The 26,507-nt window shown below is 34.4% G+C and overlaps 1 protein-coding gene across 2 annotated transcripts in view; it reads left to right on the top strand.

Moving 5' to 3' along the window:
- The window catches only part of LOC115211592 (FYVE, RhoGEF and PH domain-containing protein 2), a 531,041-nt gene that overhangs the window by 231,021 nt on the left and 273,513 nt on the right, over positions 1-26,507 (top strand). For both annotated transcript variants that reach the window (XM_036503008.1, XM_029780160.2), the window contains one exon: positions 25,624-25,776. In XM_036503008.1, the coding sequence (XP_036358901.1) occupies positions 25,624-25,776 (153 nt within the window). The remainder of the gene's footprint in view (positions 1-25,623; positions 25,777-26,507) is intronic.

Below are 26,507 nucleotides of genomic sequence, written 5' to 3'. Positions count from 1 at the left end.
AGAAACTTCACTCATCACGACAACTGAATTCATCCACCTTTTCTGTGGACCTAACTTTGGACTAATTATATGTGATGTAGACTACCACCAGATTTATTTGACATTGTTATGCACTTTCTTAAACACTGAGTTCCCCCTTTCAGTCAGAAAGTAAATGTGCATGTGTATGAGAGAGAGAGAGTGTATACATATATGGTTCCAAGTTCAGTTTCACTGGATGGGATCTTGTGCAAATGTCCCCTTCTACGGCACCAAGGTGACCAAAGCCTTGTGAGTGGACTTGGTGGAAGGAAACTGAAAGAAGCCTATCCTGTATATATATCAAAAAGTATGAAAAGTCCTTTCTGAGCCACAGGCACATAAGATTTGTTTCCCAGATTCTGTATTAAATATATCTCCTCCACCCCTGGATGGGATGCCAGTCTGTTGCAGAATTGCTCATATTTACCAACTGAGTGGACTGGAGCAACATAGAATGAAGAGTTTTGCTCAAGAACACAATGCATTGCCCAATCAGGAATTGAAACCACAATCTTACAATCATGAGTGCAACACCCTACCCACTAAGCCACACACGCCCACGTGTATGTGTGTGTTTATGTCTGTGTTTGTTCCAAACCACCACCACCACCATCGCTTGACAACTAATGTTGGTGTGTTTATGTCTCCATAACTTAGCGGTTCAGCAAAAGAGACCAATAGAATAAGTACCAGGCTTACAAAGAATAAGTCCTGGGGGCGATTTCTTTGACTAAAAGCTGGTGCTCCAGCATGACCGCAATCAAATGACTGAAACAAATAAAAGAAATATATATATATATATATATATATATATATATAGATATTTGTATGGTGTGAATATGTACTGGTGGTTTATTTTAAATATAGGAGTGGCTGTGTGGTAAGTAGCTTGTTTACCAACCACATGGTCCCGGGTTCAGTCCCACTGCGTGGCACCTTGGGCAAGTGTCTTCTACTATAGCCTCGGGCCGACCAAAGCCTTGTGAGTGAATTTGGTAGACGGAAACTGAAAGAAGCCCGTCGTATATATGTATATATATATATATATGTGTGTGTGTGTTTGTGTGTCTGTGTTTGTCCCCCTAGCATTGCCTGACAACCGATGCTGGTGTGTTTATGTCCCCGTTACTTGGCGTTTCGGCAAAAGAGACTGATAGAATAAGTACTGGACTTACAAAAGAATAAGTCCCGGGGCCGAGTTGCTCGATTAAAAGGCGGTGCTCCAGCATGGAGTAAAAGAGTTCAAACATACAGAAAATAAAAGACAAAATCCAGCAAAGGAACAACATGTAGGTGTATTAGTTTTTATTATTTTAAATATACCTGCTTTTGACATTGTTTTATTACTTAGGCCAGCCTTGTATATATGTATATATCCTTATTTGTAGTTATACTTGTGTGTATGTTCGCATATGTATATAGACATTTGGCACATAAAAAGCACCATCCGTTTGTGGCCGTTGCCAGCGCCGCCCAGAGTGGCCTCGTGCCAGTGGCACGTAAAAAGCACCATCCATTCGTGGCCGTTGCCAGCCTCGCCCGGCCCCCGTGCCGGTGGCACGTAAAAAGCACCATCCGATCATGGCCGTTTGCCAGCTCCATCTGGCACCTGTGCAGGTGGCACGTAAAAAGCACCCACTACACTCACGGAGTGGTTGGCGTTAGGAAGGGCATCCAGCCGTAGAAACACTGCCAGATCTGACTGGGCCAGATGCAGCCTTCTGGCTTCACAGACCCCAGTTGAACCGTCCAACCCATGCTAGCATGGAAAGCGGACGCTAAATGATGATGATGATGATGTATGTATAAAATGCATAGAGAGAGATAGAAATTTTATTCTTTATTAAACTAGTTGAGTGTATTTTGTAAGCTGTACCTTCTACCAAAGTATATCAGAGGTAATTTCAATTTTCCATTATGGTTCATTTCAGTTACATAACTTAATAACATGACACACTCTTCAATTTCCCAAATTTGCCAATAAATTTGTGTGGTTTTTATACTTATTTAAGAAATGATTATTTTTTAACGTTGTAGTATGTTTTTAATCAAGGTACATAACTCTGACTATATTTGTTAACTAATATTATCTAACATAAACGAAACTCGGTGCCACATACTTAAACCACATTTGAATACATAATACTAGGAAGAGTATCTGTTTGGCATGTGAGTGGGGGTGGGTATACAGCTAATCTAAACATCTCTAACAGACAATGAAATTTCCATAAATATGTTGAAAGAAAAATATCTACTGCTAAAATTAAAGGATATGTATTATATATTGGTCTACATTTTTTAAACAACACACACACACACACACACACACACACACACATGCACAGTTTCAAGCATTGATTTAACAGACTAATAAATAAATATGTCTGTTAATGCTGAAGGTCTGTTAAATCAAAAGAAACCTAGGGAACATCTTTAATGGTTTATTATATAGAGTAAAAACATTTTTTAAAAGCTTTGATACAATATAAACTTCTGCACAATGTAAAATTATTGAATTATAATGAAAAAAAAATCTGTAATTCTTTTCTTTACCATTTGATAGTATGGTTGAAAATGGTTTTATCAGAAACATAATGTATTTTAATATTATTATTATTATTATTATTATTATTTAGTTGTTAAGTCTGAAATACATCATGTCAGTCTGTTAAAATGAGGATTAGCTCTGTGTGTGTGTGTGTAGAGAGAGAGAGAGAGAGAGAGAGAGAGAGACAGATAAACAATAGATAGATAAGAGAGAGAGATAAATACAAATATGTAACCAAGAAAGCTATTGTTCTTTATATATATGTGTGTGTGTGTGTGTGTGTGAAGGCGCATGGCTCAGTGGTTATAGCGTCGAGCTTATGATCGTGAGGTTGTGAGCTTGAATCCCGGACCAGGCTGCGTGTTGTGTTCTTGAGCAAGACACTTTATTTCACGTTGCTCCAGTTCACTCAGCTGTAGAAATGAGTTGCGACGTCACAGGTACCAAGCTGTATCGGCCTTTGCCTTTCCCTTGGATAACACTGGTGGCATGGAGAGGGGAGGCCAGTATGCATGGGTGACTGCTGGTCTTCCATAAAAAACAACCTTGCCCGGACTTGTGCCTCGGAGGGTAACTGTCTAGGTGCGATCCCATGGTGTGTGTCGTGACCAAAGGGGGTCTATATATATATATATATATATATATATATATATATTCACACACACTACACTCTGTGGAATTGTTGGCATTAGGAAGGACATCCAGCCTTAGAAATTTGCCAAAACAGACTGGAGTCTGGTGCAACTCTCTGGCTTACCAGCTGTCAATGGATGCTAAATGATGATGACAACATATAGATACATATCTGCAACTAACAATTCTATTGTTTCTTATATGTAATGTGTGTATATATATATGTATTCATTCACAAGATGAAGTAAATGGCTTTTACTGTAGATCTGGGTTGACATAGGTGTATATGGCCTAGCAGTCAGGGTGCTCAGGTTCAGTTCCTGGAATGGGCAGTGCATTGTGTCCTTGAACAAGGTACCTCATTTCATGTTACTCCATGAGTTTTCTCTCCTTCTCTCTTCTCCCCCTCTCTCTCAAGCTATCACATCTGAGATATAACACTGGGTTAGGGTGAAGGACTGGTTGGGCATTTATGTTTGTTTGCAATTATATTGACACAAAAAACAATTTGCAAAAGCATGGTACCTCTTAACTAAGCCATATTCACTCCTGAGTGGTGGCTGGCTATATCATGTATATTAGTATATTAGAATATCTTGTGTGTTCAAATAGCTGTATGACTGCTGCTATTATATTTAGAGTTCCACATAGATCTTCATGTTCCAGTCTGCTTCCAATATATTTATTTCTTTATTGCCCATAAGTGGCTAAACATAGAGGAGGACAAACAAGGACAGACAAAGGAGTTAAGTCGATTACATCGATCTCAGTGCGTAACTGGTACCTATTTGATTGACCCTGAAAGGATGAAAGGCAAAGCCAACCTTGGTGGAATTTGAACTCAGAACATAACGTCAGACGAAATACTGCTAAGCATTTCGCCCAGCGTGCTAACGATTCTGCCAGCTTGTGGCCCTATCTGCTTCCAATATATTGGCCAAGTAACTAATATACTTAATAGTATTACTAGTTGTGGAAAATAGAGCAAATGTAGGGAGAGTTAAGACAATCATGCGTTTATATTATTAGTTCTTTTTTTTATCTGCCAAATGCTTTCTTTCTACCAAAATACTTGACATCAGTTCTCTTATAACTTAATGGAATAAAGTATTTCCTGTTGATCCATCCTGGTTAAGCATCCAAATGCACTTGAAACATCCAATGAAGATTCCAAGCAACAAAAGTGGTGAAACGTACATAAGTATTAATAATATAAACTGGAAAAATCCAGTACAACACACCAAAGAAGACTTAGGTGAAACACATTGAGGAAGCTTAAATTCTGCATTATTTTGAAGGATTTTATGCATTTAACCCTTTCGTTACTGTATTTATTTTGAGGTGCTCTGTGTTTCTTTCAATTACTTTAAATATAACAAAGAATTTAGTAAAATAACTTAGTTATCATTCAGCTAGTGTTAGGAACATAAATTGTGACTAAGGTTTGGTGGAAGACTTTAATTCAAAGCTCATGAAAACAAGACATTTGTACTCAGAGCCAAAGCCGGTTTCACCCTGGTTGGTAACGAAAGGGTTAAAATATAATAAATATAATATAAATTATTTATATATTTTAAGTTACAAAACAATTTGTTGTGATATTAGAATTTTCTTATTAAATAAAATTTCATCAAACTATTTCTCTGTCATTTACGACTCTATACACTTCTTATCATTTTCTCTTGTATTGTATTACATATTCTATATGTTTTGTAGCATGATACATTAAGCAACTTTCTTATGAGTACTACCAGATTACTTGAATCCATATATATATATATATTTGGAAGTTTTAGTTTACCAAATTTCACAAGGCATCTGTTAAGCTATGGTAGAAGACACTTGCCTAATATGCCACCCGCTGGGATTGAATCCAGAACCATGGGGTAATGAAACAATCTTCTTAACTACACAGCCTTGATTGCACTGCTGTGATCTGCTGTGGAATTTACACATTTCATTATTTTATACAAGAATATGATGGGCCACAGTTCTGCAGATATGCTTCTAAGAGTTAATATTTATTGTAACTAACTATAGGCTGGCCTGCTGACCTTTTAGTACATGATATCTTTGTACAGTTTGTCATATTCAACATTGTGGGAAAATACATAATTGTATTTTCTACCTTATCAATTATCATGTTATTATCTTTCAGGTTTTTTTATTTTTATTTTTAATTTAGTCTTATACCATCAATTTGATTGGATGTAATTTAATATAGTGATAAAATGAAAGGCTGCAGACTGAACAGTACTCACTTATTATCCTATTACAGTCCAACCAATAAAATGCATATACACCCAATATAAATAAAAGTATGTAAGTATTTATGTGTGTGTGTGTGTGTGTGTGTGTGTGTGTGTGTGTGTGTGTATGAATCTTTTTGGAATCATATATAATTAGTAATAGAAAATTAGATATTTTTTATAACAATCAAAATTCAAGTAAAAATGATGTTAAGGTAATTTGTAATAATAGAATGAAATAACCTATATTGATTCTCTTTCTAAGCCAAATACATGATTAATAATAATATTGATGAGGAAAATAATAGAAATGATAAATGTAGGAATTGTATAAATAATGATGTTAATGAAAATTGTGATTGCAGGATTAGAGAAAATTGCAAACTTAATAATAATTGTATGCAAGATAACCTTGTATATAGGTGAGTAGTTGAATCTGACAGTTTAAATATCTTCATAGTGTGTATATATATTTAGATATTTTGCAAACAACTTGCAAAAGCAAGTGTTACCAGATGAAAGCTCTACATACGGGATACTAGCAAACTTATGAGGTCATCGGGAGAGAATGTGCTGCATTTTGGGGCCTTCTGCTCAACAGCATTATTGTGCACTGGCTCCACCCACTTTCTACATCAACTGGTTACTAGGTTTCACTCAGTATTCCTCTAACTATTGCTGATCATCTCTTTTCAACCAATCCAAGTGGCTTGCCTTTCTCACTGTTGTCTGGATATCATCACTCATGATGATATTTCCTTTATGGTGAGTTAAGTCTAGTGACAACAACAATTGCTTTACACTGTGTTATCAACATCATTATTTAACATAAATTGTTCATTCTGGCATGGGTTGGGTTCTTTGACAGGGGCTGGTAAGCTGAGGGGCTGCACCAGACTCCAATCTGATTTGGCATGGTTTCTATGGCTGGATGCCTTTCCTAATTCCAACCAGTCTGAGAGTGTAATGGGTGCTTTTATGTGCCACCAGCATGGGTACCAGTTGTGTGACACCAGTATATAACATGACTATGATTTCACTTGGCTTGATGGATATTCTAGTGAAGCACAGCATATTGCCAAAAGTCTTAGTCATTTGTCATTGCCTCTATGAGGCCCAACGCTCAAAAGGTGCTTTCTTTTACTCATTTTAGACATGTGGTTTCAGTCATGCTGGAGCACCACTGTAGGTGCACTCATCTTAGATGAAGATGATGTAAACATGTATGTATGGATGTGTGTGTGTGTGGAGAGAGAGAGAGAGAGTCGTTTTGTTTCCCGTGCTGTATCATGTTCATGATGTTGTTTCTATTAGATTCTTATTACAGTTCTTTAATAAAACGATGTAACTTAATTATGATGTTTAGTGTTCCAATGTACAGTAAACAACTTTACTTATTATCACCACAAGCGTGTGTGTGTGTGACTGCACACAGACATGTGTATATCTGTGTGTGTGTGCATGTGTGTATGTATTTGTATGTACATGCATGTACATTATATATGTATGTGTAAAAGGAATGAATATATCTTTTAAACATTCCTATTTTCACATAAAAAATGTAAACAGATATGGTGTGTGTATATATATGTTTATTTCAAAAATTTTTGTATGTGTAAACAAGCATCAGTATTGTTAACTCAAAACAAAGCTCATATTATATTCCTTACTTACAATTGTAAATCCAAGTTTTCTCTAATGAATATAAGCTAAACGGATACTAGAGATGTTTACAAAATGTGGTCTTCCAAATTCTAGATTTCAAGAACTTCATATACAGTTCAAGTGTTTTTATTGTATTTTGTTTAAATTGCATCGCAATAGAATAGTTATAAAAAAATAATAATAATAATAATGAAATTATTGTATACAGTGCTCAGATGCACCACAACTTGTCAGAAAGTGCATATAAAGTATATGCAGTAATGTAGAAATGTCTGGAAAGTGAACAATGTATGAGTCAGATACATGCTTGTGTGTGTATGGAGGGGAGAAAATCAAGTGTAGTGTTGGCGAATCTCAGGAAGCATGGAAGTTTTGAAGGATGCAGTGCTCCGACAACTAACAACTGATGCCGGCAGTTTGTTCCACGCTTCAGCAACTCTCAGCGTGAAAAAATGTTTCCTGAAGTCATGGGAGCTGTGCTGTTTTCTTACTTTGTAAATATGTCCACGGGTGTTAGATGGGTGGAGTTTGAAAAGGTGCTCAGAGTTATTGTTTGTACGATGGTTGATAATTTTATGGGTGTCTGCCATATCCCTTCCCATACAAAAACTTCCTATTAGCAATGTGAAATATTTTACATGTGGACAGCAAATGGTTCAAATGATGAATTGTATCCACCTTGCTTTTATTTTAGTCCATAACAAAGTTCCTAAGTTGAGTTAATATAAGGAAAATGGTTTTGAAATCTTGGAATATTACCCATCATTTGAGATTGAGGTAGAGAGAGGACATGGAGTTGCTGTTGTTATTGGTTACCTCTATTTCAGCTCTTATTGAAAAGATCTACGACTATAACTATTTCAGTCAGGATGATCTGGCCCCTGCGCAGTTATAATATATTCATTATTAGATAATCATATGTATTCGTATTTTTTAGACAGGCTCATGTTTTGGGATAAAAGAATTGAATATGTCATATTCATCACCATACTTCTAAACACCACTTCTGTCATTGCTCTTCCAAATGCTGCTTCTACAATTACACTTCTTCCAAACACCTCTTTTGTCATTACACTTTCAAACACCACTCTGCAATTACGGTTCCACACACTGTTTCTACCATTACACTTCCAAACATCACTTCTGTCATTACGCTTCCAAATGTTGCTTCTCTCATTACACTTCTTCCAAACACCTCTTTTGTCATTACACTTTCAAACACCACTCTTCAATTACAGTTCCGAACACCACTCTACAATTACACTTCCAAACACTGTTTCTACCATTATGTTTCCAAACATCACTTCTGTCATTACACTTCCAAATGTTGCTTCTCTCATTACACTTCTTCCAAACGCCTCTTTTGTCATTACACTTTCAAACACCACTTCTACGATTACACTTCCAAACAGTGCTTCCTTAATTACATTTCCAAACACTGCTTCTTCTTTTACAGTTCTAAATACTGCTTCTACCATTACACTTCCAAGCACTACTTCTACCATTACAACTCCAAATGCTGCTTCTCTCATTATACTTCTTCCAAGCACCATTTTGATACTACACTTCAAGACAACTTCTACCATTACACTTCAAAACACTGCTTCTACACTTACACTTCCAAGCAGCACTTCTTCCATTACACTTCCAGACACTACTCTTACCATTACACTTCCAAATATTACTTCTACCATTACACTTCCAAACACCATTTCTACCATTACACTTTCAAAATATGCTTCTTCCGTTACACTTCCAAACACTGCTTCCACTATAACACTTCCAAACACTGCTTCTGTCATTACACTTACAAATGCTGCTTCTACCATTATACTGCCAAACACCACTTCTATGATTACACTTTGAAATACCACTTCTTCCATTTCACTTCCAAACACTACTTCTGTAATTACACTTTCAAATACCACCTCTGTTATTACACTTCCAAACACCACTTTTCTCATTACACTTTGAAAGTCACTTTAACGAGCAAATGAAGATACCTCTATGTTGCTGCTCAAAATACTGTCTTAAAAGTAAGAGACATATTGGACAATATATTATGAATAAATAATGTTTGAAAAGACTCATAGATTGCCATATCTTGAAGGTCTTTGATCATTGAACTATTTGATCAGAGCTGACATGGGACTAAAGAATGACGATGACAACAATATTCCTTTTAATCATTGCAGATCCAATCACTATTTCTATCATAATTCTAAATACCAGAACTTTCACCAAAATTCCAAATACTACTCCTACTACCAACTTTCACCCCTCCAATATCCTTCATTGTGGCACTTCATCTCTATATTTCCTATATGATGTTAGTTTGCTTTGGTTAATGATGTTTTTTGAGTATGTATATCCTGTTGAGTTATTTAAAGTTTACAGAGGGAGGGAGCACCACTGACGGATGTGTGGGTTTTTTTAATGACGTAATTGAAATTTACTGGGGTAACACAGAAAATAGCTGCTATTTTATTGTCAGGAATTACGTTGAAGTGCTTTGTTTTTTTCTAAAAAACTATCCTACATAATTCATTCTCTCTCCCTCACTTTTTCTCCTCAGAGTATGTATACATGCATATGTGTATATAGATATACATACATATGTGTATGCATGTATTGCTATGTGTATGTGTCTGTATATGCATGTGTGTGTATATATATATATATGTGTGTGTGTGTGTATGTAATCTTTTATTTGTTCCAGTCAGTTGACTGTAGCTGTGCTGGAGCACCATGTGTGTGAATGCATATATATATATATATATATATATATATATATATATATATATATGTATGTATGTATGTATGTATACACATGTCTGTAAAAGCGTATATATATATATATATATATATATATATATATATATATATATATATATATATATCTTGTTTCAGTTATGCTGGAACACCACCTTGAAGGGTTTTAGTCAAATTAATCAACCCCAGGTCATATTTTTTAAAGCTTAATACTTCTATTGCTCTCTTCAGCTGAACTGCTAAGTTACTGGGATATAAACACACTAACACCAGTTGTAAATTGATGAGGCTGATGAACATAGATGCATAGACACACACACACACATGCATACACACTCATACACACACATACACACACACACACACACACATGATGAGCTTCTTTCAGTTTCCTTCTAAGAAATCTGCTCACAAGGCTTTGGTCAATCAAGGCTACAGTAGAAGACACTTGCTCAAGGTGCCATGCAGTGGGAATGAACTCAGAACCATGTAGATGGAAAGCAAGCTTCTTACCACACAGCCATGCCTGTGTACACACACACACACACACACACACACACACACACACACATACACACAGGGGATGCTGGGTAAATTGTCACCATTTTATATTTTTAATTTCATGAATGTGCTTTGCTTGTTTTTGATTTTGTTGAGTACACAGTACAGTAGAGTCAATTGGGTACTGTCTGTGAGAAAAAAAAGCAAGCACCATGGCACAATTCACTCTGCCAGAAATTTGGAAATGATATGCTGTACTGTTTGGCATTCCAGCAGGAAGCTCCAGTATGAACATTTCAGAGTGTCTGGGTGTCAATCTGAGGACAATGCAGAGGATTTGGAAAGAGTTGGATGAGTCAAATCGTGATTACGAAGGTATGACAGCTCTGAAAACTCACTCTGATCATTTCAATAGAAAAGAACTTCTGAATTTCTTGGTGAGATCCGAGCCATGATTGTCAACGATCCCTCCAAGTCAATCATGTCCATCACGAGGGATATGGGAGTGTCTGAGTTTCTTATCAGGCAAGTAGCACATGAAGACATTCGGTATTCCTCATACAAGATGAGAAAGGGTCAATTTTCATCCCAAGCCATCGAAGACAAGAGGAAAGATCACACTATGAAGCTTTTGAACAAATTCAAGTATCCCTCCCCCCACCAACTGAACATGTTTTGGTTTTTCTCAGATGAGAAAAATTTCTGCCAGATGGTGAACACACAGAACAACCATTGACTTGCCGTGTCCCCAAAACATGTACTGAGAGTGACAAAAATCAAACATCCAGTGTTTGGAGTGATCACTAGTGATGGTGATGTAATGCTTCCATCTATCTACCCACACGGCCTCAGACTCAATGATGGAATACCTGGCCTATGGAATCCTCTCTCCAATATCCAATAGCTTGGATATTCTAGAAACAGCTAATAGAGTCTATGTAAATCTTTTATTATATTGCTAAATCAAATGTCCTTGTCAAGTCTTGCCAAACTGTTTGCCTTTTCTTTCCTGCTTTAATCTACACCCACTGGCTCAAGGGAAAGCCACTTCTAGCAGCTAGAAAGGCAGTCACAAAATCACATTTTCAACTGCGTTCAAACCAGAATTTTTGTGGCATATCTATAAATTTGAGTGCTCAGAGCACATACCTATTAGTTTGAGAACACTCTGACAAAACAATTTTCATATCTTTTATATACATACATACATAATTTTTATTTGAAGCTGAAGGTTCTTAAATTCTAATTCTGAGTTCAAATTTTCAATTATTTATCAGTCTATTTCATTATCATTGTCCCCATTATTTAGTACCCATGTTCCATGAAGCATGGGTTGATTGTGTACGTAGTTGTACATTGGTGTTTCTTTACAGTTGTACTTCTCTAAATGCTATATATAATGTGTGTGTTTGTGTAAACTGGTATCTCATCATTTTAGGCATTATAGTCTGGAGACTAGTAACCATGTTATTAACTTATTTTGGTATGTTTACCACATTGATTATAGTTTTAAATTGCATTAAAGAACTCTAAGTAAAGATGAAGTTTGTCATTGGTATATGAAGATAAGTTAGACAACATTCAGTCAATGCTTAACCTTTTAACATTCAGATTAGTTTGTCAAATGTAATTCATTGTTTTGAATTAATCATGCATTGTCTTGAAGTTTCAAGATTTCAGTGATGGGATTGCTTATTTTTAGAGTGATATTGCAAGGTAGCTGTGAGAGATGTGGCTGGTTTGAATATAAAACAAATAGAATATTTTGACAGGATGTGGTTGGTTAAAATGTTAACCCTTTCGTTACCAACCCGGCCAAAACCAGCTCTGGCTCTCTAATACAAATGTCTTGTTTTCATAAGTTTTGCATTAAAATATACCACCAAACCTTAGTCGTAATTTATATACCTAACACTAATTGAATGATAACTGAGTTATTTTACTAAATTCTTTGTTATAGTTAAAGTAATTGAAAGAAACACAGAGCATCTCAAAATAAAACAGCAACGAAAGGGTTAAAGGGTTAAAGTTAATCTACATTCTGATAGTAGTGCAAGAATTTACTTTGTTTATTACTATTTGTTCATTCGCTCATTTTACATGATTTTTCCATGCTAGAATGGTTTTTACAAATATATTTATATATAACAGTAAGTTTTTTATATATCCTTGCAGACTCCATTTCTTGCCTTCACTCTTTCTCCTTTCCTCTCTCTCACCCTCTTACTTCTATTTCTAGCCTTTCTCCTTTCTTCCCTTTCATCCCTTCCCTTTTTTCTTTCTCAGTCGGTTTGTCTCTTCCTCTCTCTCCTCTACCTGCTGCTGACACGTGACCTGTGACCAGCTTTTCTTTCTTTCTCTCCCTTTTTCACACCAGTTGCATAGCTGACTGATCATACATTCTCTGTGTCTCACTGTCTTGCTATTTGCTGTTTTCTAATCCTTTAGGATGCCTTCTAAGCATTACCCACCATTCTTGTCTTTTATGTCCTGAGGCTTATTTATTTCATCTTTGTCCATCGTCTTAAATTACACTTATCCACTTTCGTATGTCCACTTTTTGTTTGCTCTTGGCCCTATATTCTCCACAACTTTTATAGACACTTCCCAGCATAGGAAGTTCTCAGTGTTATCATTAATGGTGCAAAACTGAATAATACCATCTGGTTGATAACTGATGAAGAATTAGGGACCTTCTGTGTCTGTCTCCTGCCTGGTTGAACACTCAGTTTGTTTATCAATACATTTTTTCATTTATATATGCACTATTTGTAGTTGAGAATGCATCGAATAGATGCCTAGAACTCATAAAAAAAAACCGATTATTTAAATTTCTAAAAAGATTTGGTCAACCTATAACTATAGAAAAAGAATATAATTTAATTAATTACTTGGATACGAACTATAATTTATTATCTGGAATGCATGAACCATATATAAAACCAAATTATGAATTAAAATGATGATGATGATGATGATCAAATTATCAAAGCAATCATCCACCTTCTGTGAAAAAAGCATTAGTATATAATATTAGTAAGAGAATTTCATATTTATCTTATAATGACGATATATTTAATTGACATAAAGACCAATATTCAAGATAATATTATAAATAAAATCAGTAAATTTGATAATAGGAATAGTGATATAAAAACTAATGATAATAATAAAAATAATAGATATGTAAAGAAACCAAATGAAATTAAAAATAACATCTAGTTAATGAATTAAAATAATTTTAGTAGTTTCAGCAATAATAAAGTATTACGGAGATGTACTTGCATAGCGTGTGACTTGATCTGAGATTGTGTGCTGGAACGAAAACAATTGCAGCATGGAAGGTATTTATAAGCCATTTAAGAAACACAAAACCATTAGATTCACTTCAACATTTAAATTTAATTTGTCAAAATATTTTTGTCGCTTTGAGACCACGACGTGTTTACTGACAAAACTTTGTGCTGCATCTTAGAGATGCAGCACGAAGATGCAGCATGATTTAAATTTAAATATTGAAGTGAATCTAACGGTTTTGTGTGTTTCTTAAATGGCTTATAAACACCTTCCACACTGCAATAATAAAGTAGATACTAATAATATGGCTTATAATCCCATATGTCATGCAAATAAAAAACTAATTTGATGAAATGTATTTATAGGCTAATTAATAAGCATTTCAATCATCATCATCATCATCATCATCATTTAGCGTCCGCTTTCCATGCTAGCATGGGTTGGACGGTTCAACTGGGGTCTGTGAAGCTGGAAGGCTTCGTCAGGCCCAGTCAGATCTGGCAGTGTTTCTACGGCTGGATGCCCTTCCTAATGCCAACCATTCCGTGAGTGTAGTGGGTGCTTTTTACGTGCCACCTGCACAGGTGCCAGACAGAGCTGGCAAACGGCCACGAACGGACGGTGCTTTTACGTGTCACCGGCACGGGGCCAGGCGATGCTGGCAACGGACACGAATATTATGAAATTATTAACAATAAAAAAATAAATATAGGATATAGTTTAACTCATAACTTGGCTACTATTATAGCTTCTGTAAATAATAAAGAATTAGATTTATTTTATTCAAATAGAGAATGTGTTAATAATAACTCCCCTAATGCCAGGGCCAATGTTGGTGATATTAGTAGTAATACTACAAGGTATTTCATTAATAAACATAATATTATTAAGAATGATCAGAAACCAGCTACATCTAAAGCCTCTTCCTCAACCAATATAAAGCTGTATGGTTAAAAATTTATGTAAATTAAATAATGTAGTATATCAATATAAAGTTACAACAGAAATTGATGATAAATATATTTATATTGGAACAACTAAAAATGAAATGAAGAAGCATCTTTCAACATATTTATATATATTTCAGAATAGGAAAAGACAGAATTCAACAGGTCAAAGTAAATACATTTGGGAATTTAAAGATAAAGAAATTAATTTTAATCTCAAATGGAATATCTTAGTGGCTGCACCTAGTTACTGTATAAGTAATAAGAAGTGCCTTCTTTGTTTTAATGAGAAATTATTTATTTTAATGGCAATATTTCCTTTACTTGAGCTGAGGGATGGAACAAATATTTCTTGTCTACATAAAAGCAAATATGTATTTACTAGATATAAATGATTTTTTTTATTATAGTTATTATTAATGGACTGTCATTTTGAGACCTCATAATAGGTATCTTTAGCTATTGTATAGTAAATTAACAACTCTTATAATTAAAATTATAATAGAACTTAATTAATATTTCCCCATTCTAAAGATGTGAGTATACAAATAGGAACTTATTGATGATATATCTAGGTCCCTATACATATAGGTGAATATATGTGTGTGTGTATACATATGCATATGTGTATAACTGGGTATAGATATTTACTTATTTGTTTATTATGGGAAGTGGTATACATCTATATATGTGAAAGTCTTTGTGTATATATGATGGTGTATATATCTGAATGGATATGTATATAGGTATATATAAGGGAGTATATATATATATATATATATATATATATATATATATATATATATATATATATATATATATATATATATATATATATTATATATATATATAAGTATAGCTGTATTGGTGTTTATATATATATATATATATATATATATATATATTATATATATATATAAGTATAGCTGTATTGGTGTTTATATATATATATATATATATATATATATATATATATATTATATATATATATAAGTATAGCTGTATTGGTGTTTATATATATATATATATATATATATATATATATATATATATATATATATATATATATATATATATAAGTATAGCTGTATTGGTGTTTATATATATATATATATATATGTTTATGTAGGTACATATGTGAAGCTGTGTATGAGTATATATGTATATATGTAAGACTGTGTGTATAAGGGTGTGCATATGTATATGTGCATGATGATGTATAAGCATGTGTATATGTGTGTGTATATGTATATATATATGTGTATATATATATATGGTGTATCATCATCATCATCATCTTCGTTTAGCGTCCGCTTTCCATGCTGGCATGGGTTGGACGGTTCAACTGGGGTCTGGGAAACCAGAAGGCTGCACCAGGCCCAGTCTGATCTGGCAATGTTTCTACGGCTGGATGCCCTTCCTAAACCGTGAGTGTAGTGGGTGCTTTTTATGTGCCACCGGTGTATGTATGTATATATATATATAATATATATATATATATATATATATGCATGTCTATATGTATGTATGTATATATATATGTGTATATGGGTATATATAATAATAATAATAATAATTATAATAATAATAGTAATAATAATAATGCACCCAGATAGTTGCCCATAAAGTGTGTATACAAGTAGATACAGAGTATTTATCATCTATAATTGGTTATTGGGCTCAATGTTCATATTTGGAGCCTTTTGTTTATATTGATATTACTTTGATTTGAAGTGTGTATAGACTTTATTTTTACATGTCTGTTTAGAGTTGACTTCGTTTTTTTTTGGTTTTGTTTATATATATCGATATGTAATATATATACATACGAGTGAATGAATAATGTGCTATATATGAGGATATAGCGCAGTTATCTCATTTAAAATATCTAAATGTGTATAGAAGTATATATGTATATGTGTATGTATATATATATATATATGTGTGTGTGTGTGTGTGTATGCATATATATATGTGTGCATTGATGTATTTTTGCATAAGTGTGTATATGTGTGCATTAAAAAACATTAATATGTATTTATATATATATATGTATGTGAGTAAAAAAATAATGAGGTATAAATGTAACGACGATGATGATGATGATAATGCATTTATCTTATTTAATTTGTTGTTTGGGCTCGTTGTTAGTATGGGGGACATTTCGTTTGTATTGTATTACTTTGTTTTTGTTGTATGTATATATGTATGTATATATAATGGATTTTTTCGTTGACTATCAAATTGATTTTGTTTTTTTTTTGTTTTGTTTCTATAAACGGAAAAATAGTTATCTCCCCCGTATTCTAATGGTCAAATTAAAAATATTTAGTTTTGAATTGATATATATAAAATAACGTTGTCACATAAATAGATATGTGTGTATGAATTGTATATGCATGTAAATTGTAAAAAATAGATATATGTACATATATATATATATATATGTATATATACATATATATATATATATATATATGTATATATACATATATATACATATATATATACATATATATATATATATATGTATTAGAAATATTGAATTTCTAAATGTCTCAGAAAGACACAAGCGGTGGTGGAGTGATATAGTGGTCGTATACTGTCAACTCAATCTGACAGTCCCGTAAGGGAATTACACCACCGCCATTTAGCCCTAGGAAACATCGACGTCTCTTGTTGGCTTTGACACATTTTCTATGTCCTTATATTTGCAAAGGGGAGGCAATCACCCCCGCCAGCTGGGACTAAGCACCTGCTTAGTCCCAGCAAATATAAGGACACAGAAAATGTGTCAAAGCCGACAGGAGACGTCGATGTTTCCTAGGGCTAAATGGCGGTGGTGTAATTCCCTTACGGGACTGTCACATTGAGTTGACAGTATACGACCATTATCATCATCATCATCATCATCATCGTTTAATGTCCGCTTTCCGCGCTAGCACGGGTTGGACGGTTCGACCGGGTCTGGGAAGCCAGGGGCCGCTCCAGGCTCCAGTCTGAATCTGGCAGAGTTTCTACGGCTGGATGCCCTTCCTAACGCCAACCACTCCGTGAGTGGATTGGGTGCTTTTTACGTGCCACCTGCACAGGGGCCGGAGGGTCCGGCATCGGTCACGATCGGTTCGAGCATTTTAACGTGTCAGCGACACGGGGGCAACGAGGTCCGGGGTACTTTGGGGATTGGGGTACTTTGGGGATCCGGGGCACTTAGAATGGGCAGGGGGTATGCGGAACTGCCGCAGAAAGCAGCACGGGTCCCTGCAGTCACAGCACATCTCCAGAGATCTCGGTCCCTCGCCACCGCCTCAGTGAAGCCCAACGCTCCGAGGCCATGCCCGACCACCCCATCCCACGTCCTCCCGGGTCCACCTCTCCCCCTGACACCTTCAACCGCTTGGGAGCGGCACCCCTTCACACATCTCTCCTCATCCATCCGCAGCACACGACCATAACATCGCAAGCGTCGCTCTTGCACACCACATCTGATGCTTCTTATATCCAGCATTTCTCTCAGGATGCTTACACTCTGTCTTGCGTGCACACTGACACTACACATCCAGCGGATCATGCTAGCTTCATTTCTTTCAAGTCTACGCATGTCTTCTGCAGTCACAGCCCAAGTTATATATATATATATATATATGAATAACTAAACTTGTGTATGTGTATATGCATCTGTGTATACATACATGTGTGTGTGTATGTATATATACATAAATCATAGGTATATATGTGTATACATAAACGTCTGTATTGTGCAAATAAATCAGTTATAGAATGGAATAGTTATAGATTTAAAGTTCTGAATTTACAAAATTTCCGTTAGATTATTTACTTATTTATGATTAAGTTTGTCCTTATATAACGTCTTTGTAAAAGTTTAGAAATTATAAATATTTTCATTTGATATTTTTCATCAAATATTTATGAAGGTATGTCAATCTGATGAAGCATCATTACATATTTAAACAGATTTGATTATTCTTGAAAAACTTTGTTTTATTAATGAAGCAGAAACAGCTATAATTTATGAGATGTGTCATTTGTTTGTGTAAAATATTTAGATTGAATTGAATTTATAATTGTTCAATTTATTGTTTTGTTTTTCCATTTCTGATTTATCCATATATATATATATATATATATATATATATATATATATATATATATATATATATATGTATTCTTTTACTGGTTTCAGTCAGAGGCTGGGGCCATACTGGAGCACTGCCTTTCAGTGTTTTGGAGTCTCCTTTCTATACTGTTTTTGATGAAGAAGTGAGTTGGATAAAGCTGCTCTTCTTTGTAATTTCTGCTGTGATATGGTCTCATCTGGGATGTCAGATAGAAATTTGTCCAGGTGCTTTTTGAACGCTTCCACATCTACACCTTGCAGATCCTTTAGGTTCCTTGGCAGGATGTTAAACAGTTGTGGTCCCCTGAAACCCAAGCTGTTACTTACTGATCCTTATCTGAGATGAAGGAGACTGTATCTTCAGTGGTTGGTATAGCTTTTAATTCCAAAGTTGGGAGCTAGACCTTCCAGGATCTTCCATATGTATATCACTACATACTTTTCTCATCTCTCCAGCGAGTAAAGCTTCCATTTCTTTTATATATATACGATTGAAGCATTATTTTATAACAAAATGCTCTTCCTGTTACTAACTTTGTCTTCCACTATTTCTCTTCAAAAATAGAGCTAGTGATTTGTTGATGGTAAACACACACACACACACACAAACTAATATGCATATGCAAATACATATGGTCGTTCAACCTTTTCCCATGCTAGCATGGATTTTGGTAAGGTGTTATTCAGGTCAGGATTATAAGTCCAGATGCTTTCTCTATTACCAATCCATATGTGTTTTCATGTTTTTATTCCAGATATATACATACACAGGGTTGGATTATGACCCTTAGAAACCCTAAGCACATAAAATATTTTGGTGCCTCCTTATTTGTGTAATGCAAAATATAACCAATAATAAACCATAAAATAAATTTTTGTTTTTCAAAATAAAGGTAAACTAACAGTAAGATGGAAAATAATGTTTACTTTTGTATACTTCCACTTTATTTATATTTGAAAAGTTTTTTCCTACTTCTTTTAATTGTAAAGCCTTTGGTCAGATTCTCACTATGGTACCATGAACTTATATAAATTATATTTCCAATCATATAAACCACTTTGAATATTATTTTAGCAAGTTTACCATGTCTGTGGTACCCTACTTCCTTTGATGTCCTAAGCATTTGCTTAATGGTTAATCCAATGCTGTATATATATATATATATATATATATATATTGATAGAAATGGTAAGACAAGAAAAGAATGAAAGAGACCTCGATATAATGTAAATAGAAGAATTTATCTGTAAATATAATATGTGACAATTATTCGGTAGCCATGATAAATCTCATTTTCGGACGTTGGGGTGGAAACCCATGCTGCCATCTCTTCAGTTATCTGGCCATTGAAAAAATGCTAGTAACAGTAAGGGAGTAAAAATGTTCATAGTATTCGCGTAAACACACATGTCCATACCTACACATGCACACCCGCACAACCATATATATATTTATATATATATATATATTATACATATAAAACAGGTGTCCTACTGTTTTTATTTACCAAATTCCTTCATAAGGCACTGGTTGACCTGATACTATCTAAATTAGCACATAACAGGACTGAAGAGTGAACCTGAAACAAGTGGTCAAAGAGCAATTCTCATAAGCACACTGCAGTGCTTATTATTTTACCTTGGGCAAGTGGTTTCTACTATCGTCCCAGGCTACCTAAAGCTTTCTGAATGAATTTGGTAGGTAGAAACTGAAAGGAGCCCATGAGAAACATACATGCACACACACACACGCATGCGCGAACACACGCACACACGCACACACACACACACACACACACACATATAGGGAAAATTCACAAAAAAAAAACAAAAGACAAAAACAGGTAGTGTAGACAACAAACAGATGTATTAGTTTAATGCTCAAGAAGTGAAAAAGTCTTTTACGTTTTGAGCCTACGCTCTTCCACAGAAAGAAACACTGAAAGAAACAAGGAGAGAAAATAAAGAATGTTTAGTGGCTAGCAATCTATCATGGTGATTTCTGGAAGGGTCACACAGGAGAGCTAGGGAGAAGGGGAGATAGTAAAGTAGTGGTGATCCCAAAAATAAAACAAGAAAAGTAGAAGGAATTGAAATCAGTGAAACTTCTTAGCAAAAGAATGTTACTTTGGTTGAGTCATAAATATTTTCTAAATAAATATATATATATAATGTGTGTGTGTGCATGTATGTATATTTGTTTGTGTTTGTCCCCTCACTTGAGGACTGGTGCTAGTTTGTTTATGTCCCTGTAACTCAGTGGTTTGGCAAAAGTGAATGATAGAGTATGTATCAAGTTTAAAAATATGTACTGTGCTTAATTTGTTGAATAAGGGTGCTCTTCTTTGTAATTCCTCATCTAAAATTTCAGATCTTTTAGGACAGTTCTGTAAATTCAGAATTGTTGATTGTTAAACTCTTCAAGACAATGCCCCTGCATTGATTGGAACAAATAAAATTCCATTAATTGGAAGAAATTAAAGACATAGATGGTTACTCTTCTTTTTTCCTAACACATAAATATAATACAGTATTAATTAAAAAAAAATCATCTTCACTTAATGATATTTGCTTATAAATATTTTCTACTACTTCTAAGTAGAGAATGTCATTGCTCTACCACCTCAGTGTCAATATTTATGCAAATATATTACTGGTATTCAATTGATCTTAGATAAACAATTGTTTGAGTTGACCATCATCCAATATAAAATTCTTTGTAGTGTACTTATGCGTAATTTTATATTTCTACATAAATGTACAAATATGAATATGTAATGTCTGTGCATTATTACGTTTCCATGGATTTATGAATGTGAATTAAAATGTGTAAAAGTATGTTGCAATTGTACAACTTAATTCTCTTTCTATTTCCATCTTTTTTTTAAAATTTCATTTTCATTTTTCTCCTTGGCTTCTGACATAACACCTAACATTCTGAAAAAGAATGTTACCCGCCTTATGTTTCCAGATTACATCAAATACTTGAATAACTTGAAAAACAAAATGTAAAAAAAAAAAAATAAATAAAATAAGAAAAGTAGAAGGAATTGAAATCAGGGAAACTTCTTAGCAAAAGAATGTTACTTTGGTTGAGTCATAAATATTTTCTAAATAAAGATGTTACAATACAAATAACCAAATTCATTCTGAATATTTATTCTTTATCTTTAGAAACTTCAAATTATCTATTAAACAATTTTATTATACATTTTTACTTTTGTATTTTTCTCATTTTGATTTTGTTGTTTTCATTTTTTAGGACAATTCTGTTAATTCAGAATTGTTGATTGTTAATTGTATGTCATTTGTTAATTGTATTGTAGTGTTGATTGTTTAGCATTGTTTATTCTAAGTGAAAAATACTTGTGTGGAACAGACATTCAAACAGCAGAAACCAATTGTGAACTCCTTAAAACTCAATCAGGTACTATCTCAAATAAAGTCACAGGTCATATTTGACCTCAATATGGCTGTTATTTTAATGTCAGAATTTAACTCATCAGCCATCAAATGCACAGAACTCAACCACATAGCCATAACAATTACCTTCATTGGTTATCAATGGACAAACACCAATTGCTTATTGTATAATACTAGAAAAGATTCTGTTTCTAAGGAGCCAGTGATGTTGTGTGACTTCATTTCGTTTGTGCCAGAGATATTAGAGATAAATCAAACTCAGCAGGGACACTTAATCTTGATAAACCACTTCTCTAGTACTGGTGGTATGACAAAATGTACTCAACTCATGTTGTAAAGTGAGTGGTGGTGTTGGTGATAGGAAGGTCATCTATCTAGTTTGTAAAACAATGTCAAGCTCATAACAGATTCTAATACCTTGAAGCAAATGGGAAAAATGAGTGTAAAAATGATGAATAAAGCAAGAGAAAAGAATAATCGAACTTTGATATAAAAGAAACAACTCAGTTTACTAGTTTCTGCTAGTAGACATAACACATGCACACACACACACATATATTTATGAATATGAAAGGCTTCCATGCAGTTTCCATCTATCAAGTTCCTGCAGGTAAAACTGACAACACTCGCCTAAGGTGGCATGCAGTGAGATTGAACCCAAAAAGATATGCTTGGGAAGCAAATATCTTAACCACACGTCTATGCCTGCACTTTACACACACACTCAACAAAACGAAGGTAAATAACTAGATAGTTATAAACACACACAATGTGTGTGTGTGTGTGTGAGTGAGAGAGAGAGAGAGAGTAATTATATGTTTAGGAATGTGTGAAAGTCTCATACATGCATCTTAATATTCATCTTCCAATATTTAATATTCATTTTATGCTAATCAATTCATAAATGAGTTGTTTGCATAATTTGTTCATTGTCCAAGCAGTTATCAAGCAGGGATGGCCTCCCTTAGTTCCTTATCTGTGTGAAACAGAAATGATTCCTTTTGCCAATTTTGTTGAATTAATTAGTTCCGTGCCAGCATTTGTTACACAACATAATAGTCTTGACATATTTGTAATTTACAAATATGTAGTTCTAGTCCAGCACCTTTCCTCACAGCTACTGAGTTTCACCACTTTCTTGCTTAATAAATTACTTGCTTGTTAAGCTTAATTAATATACCATAAATGATTGCAATAGGAGTAAAATTACATGAAGGGATAAATACTTGCTGCTTGTTTTCTGACACATTCATAGTGATTTTTAATATCATGTGCTAGAAATAGCAACCAAATCACCCTCAAATCACACCCTAGTATCTTTAAGAAGACTATTTAACATAATCCTTAGTGTTGGATAATATACATGTGGCATTTAATTTGGGCCCTTTATATTCTAATCTCAAATCCCACTAAGGTTCAATTTGCTTTTCATTATTCCTTATTCTGGCATTGATAAAATAAAATGCCACAGTGAAGTACCTGGTTCTGCATTACACAAGGTGTCCATAAATTATCTTTACAACTAGTTGTATTGCATGCAATCAATATGTTGCATGCAACCAATGGAGTTTATGTGGAAGAGTTCTGATGTTTATAATAAAGCTTTATTTGTTTGCCTATATTTTACAATAAACTCTGTTGAGTTATCCTTATTTTTCGTTTTCCTTCTGAATTTTGCAAATTGTAAAGGTAACTTATGGACACCATGTGTATATGTCACAGGAGCACAAAGAAAATGTGAACTGTGCAAGTTTAGAGCCAGCTCCTTGCTTTTGTTCCCAGCAGACCTCCAGTGCTTGACCTGCAGCAGAACCTTTCAAACATGCCTTGGCCTGATTAACCACAGCTAGATGCTCTATGACCCGTTTTCTTTTACTATGGGACATCTTTGGCCATTGTTGACAATGACAGAGGGACATTATTATTATATTTATATTTTGCCCCTGTTCCCATTGGACTACGTGGTGGTGGTGGTGGGGTACCCTGAAGGATTTACCTTGTTGAGATTCAGTGATTGATGTATTATTTCTCAATTTGGGTTTGTTGTTTTACTCAGGTTAAGTATGCGAAAAAAAAAAAAAATGAGCAAGAGTTGGAGCTTCTGAACAATGTAGTTGTATGGCAGATGGTTTGGGGTAAAGTATTTATAGAAGTATAGGAGATGAGACAATGAGGTTGTAGTGCACCAATTGCTTCTAAAAGCTGATTTTGTTTAGGTCACATATCTGTTGTGGATAGACATTCCAGTTGTGACTATCCTGTTTTTGTTTTTGTTATAATGTTTACAGAGCTATTTTATCCTGCAGAGATATATCTCATTCATGTTTTAGGACCATAGAATGTGATTTGCAGAAGGTTTACTTCCAATATCTGGTAGCCCTGTGATCACATAAATGTTTCTTCTGTGACTTGTTTTTAGGTGAAGCAACAAGAAGATACACCTGATACCCTATGAAACGAGGCTGAAACTACATGTCTATAACAATAGTCATTTATTATACATTTGTTTTTCTTCTTGTACCTTGAGGGTCCACCCTGACACTTAATCACCACAATTCTATCTCTCTTTTCAGCTCTACCCTAATTTCTCCCACCCACTCTTCTAAAATGTGAGTAGCTATGAAGCTCCTCGGCAGCAAAAAACCTGTTCTGGCCCCATCTTTCTTCTTTATTCCCTCATCTTACATAAAGCCACATTCCTTTCTACTGTAATTTTTTTCACTCAAAGGGTCACAGACTTGGGAGCTGCATGGTGACCTCACTTATGCTGGTGCTCTGAAAAAAATCTCCCAGTACAGTCTGTAAAATTGTTAGCATTAGGAAAGGCATCCAACCATAGAAACCATGTCAAAGCAGATATTGGAGCCCAAAACAATGCTGAAGCTGTCCTTAAACCCCTCAAATCCTGTCAAACTATCTGACCTTGTCCAGCATGGAAGATGGTAATAAAAAGATGATGATAATGATGTTTCATATATTGCAGATAATTTAGCCAATGTTGTTTAGTCTGACTGAACAGACTTATGATCAGGGTTGTTCCAGCTATGGTCATTCAGATACAGTGTATTTAAGATTGCAATATACCTTTTTATTTTTAGTTTAATTTAAAGACACTAGAATGTGATGAGACAGGTTTGGGTGCTATTTCTTGCAGTTCAGGTAGCTCCCCACATTGTCTTTTAAATGATCGTTGGAATATGTACTAGAATGTCTGGTGGTGGGTGATAGTTGAGGCAAACTGGTAACATATCCTGTTTCTTTTTCAACTGGCATATTTCTCTTTCATCCACTTAATGCCATTAAAACAAAACTAAACACTTCATCTATAAGGAAACACTAACAAATTTCAATACGAATATATGGAAATTCTGAATTTATTCCTGGAATTATTTGAATAAAAACTCTACAATGTGAAATTTTATATTTCAGGAGAAAACGATGGTTTTCCACTGCCTCCAACAGAAGAGGAACTGAGAGAATTTGATTCTTGGTTTTTCACGTTATGTAAAGACAAGAGAAATTCTTCTTATAAAAAATTCTTGGATATTACTTTATTAAAAGCCAAATTCTACAAGCTTCAATGTAAGTAATCATTAACACATTCTATAATTGAACTGTTTCATATATTCCTTTTTTATATCCTTTATTGATGTATAATAGAAAACTGTCTTTTGACTAATGTGGTTAAAACTAATGTGGTTTTTGAAATTCTGAATTTGATTCTTCAGTGTGATACTTTGGGCTTTCCTCTCTACTATAATTTCACTCACTCAAAGGGTCATAGACTTGGAAGCTGGCAGCCCTGTGATCACATAAATGTTTCTTCTGTGACTTGTTTTTAGGTGAAGCAACAAGAAGATACACCTGATACCCTATGATATGAGGCTGAAACTACATGTCTGTAACAATAGTCATTTATTATACGTTTACTTTTCTTCTTGTACCCTGAGGGTCCACCCTGACACTTCATCACCACAATTCTATTTTTCTTTTCTATCGATACCTTTCAGTTAACCTATTCGGTGTGAGTAAAATTTGGTCAGGAGAAACTATGCAGAAGCCCATTGTATATATATATGTGGGCATCTAACTGTAAAACAGTGCTTCAGTAATGTGTCTTCATTTAACCCATGCCAGAATGGAGAAGTTGATGTAAATACAAATGAGTGTGTGTGTGTGTGTGTAGACACAAGCAAGTGGAGAAGTTTGGTTCCCAACTATGTGGATTCAGGTTCAGTTCCACTATATTGCACCTTGGTCAAAAGTCTTCAACTATCACCCTGGGCAAACCAAAGCCTTTTCAGTGGATTCAG

This window comes from Octopus sinensis, linkage group LG5 (genome assembly GCF_006345805.1).
Source record: "Octopus sinensis linkage group LG5, ASM634580v1, whole genome shotgun sequence".
Lineage (NCBI taxonomy): Eukaryota > Metazoa > Mollusca > Cephalopoda > Octopoda > Octopodidae > Octopus > Octopus sinensis.
Note: the sequence above shows the minus strand (reverse complement) of the source record. Positions and strands in the feature narration are given on the sequence as shown.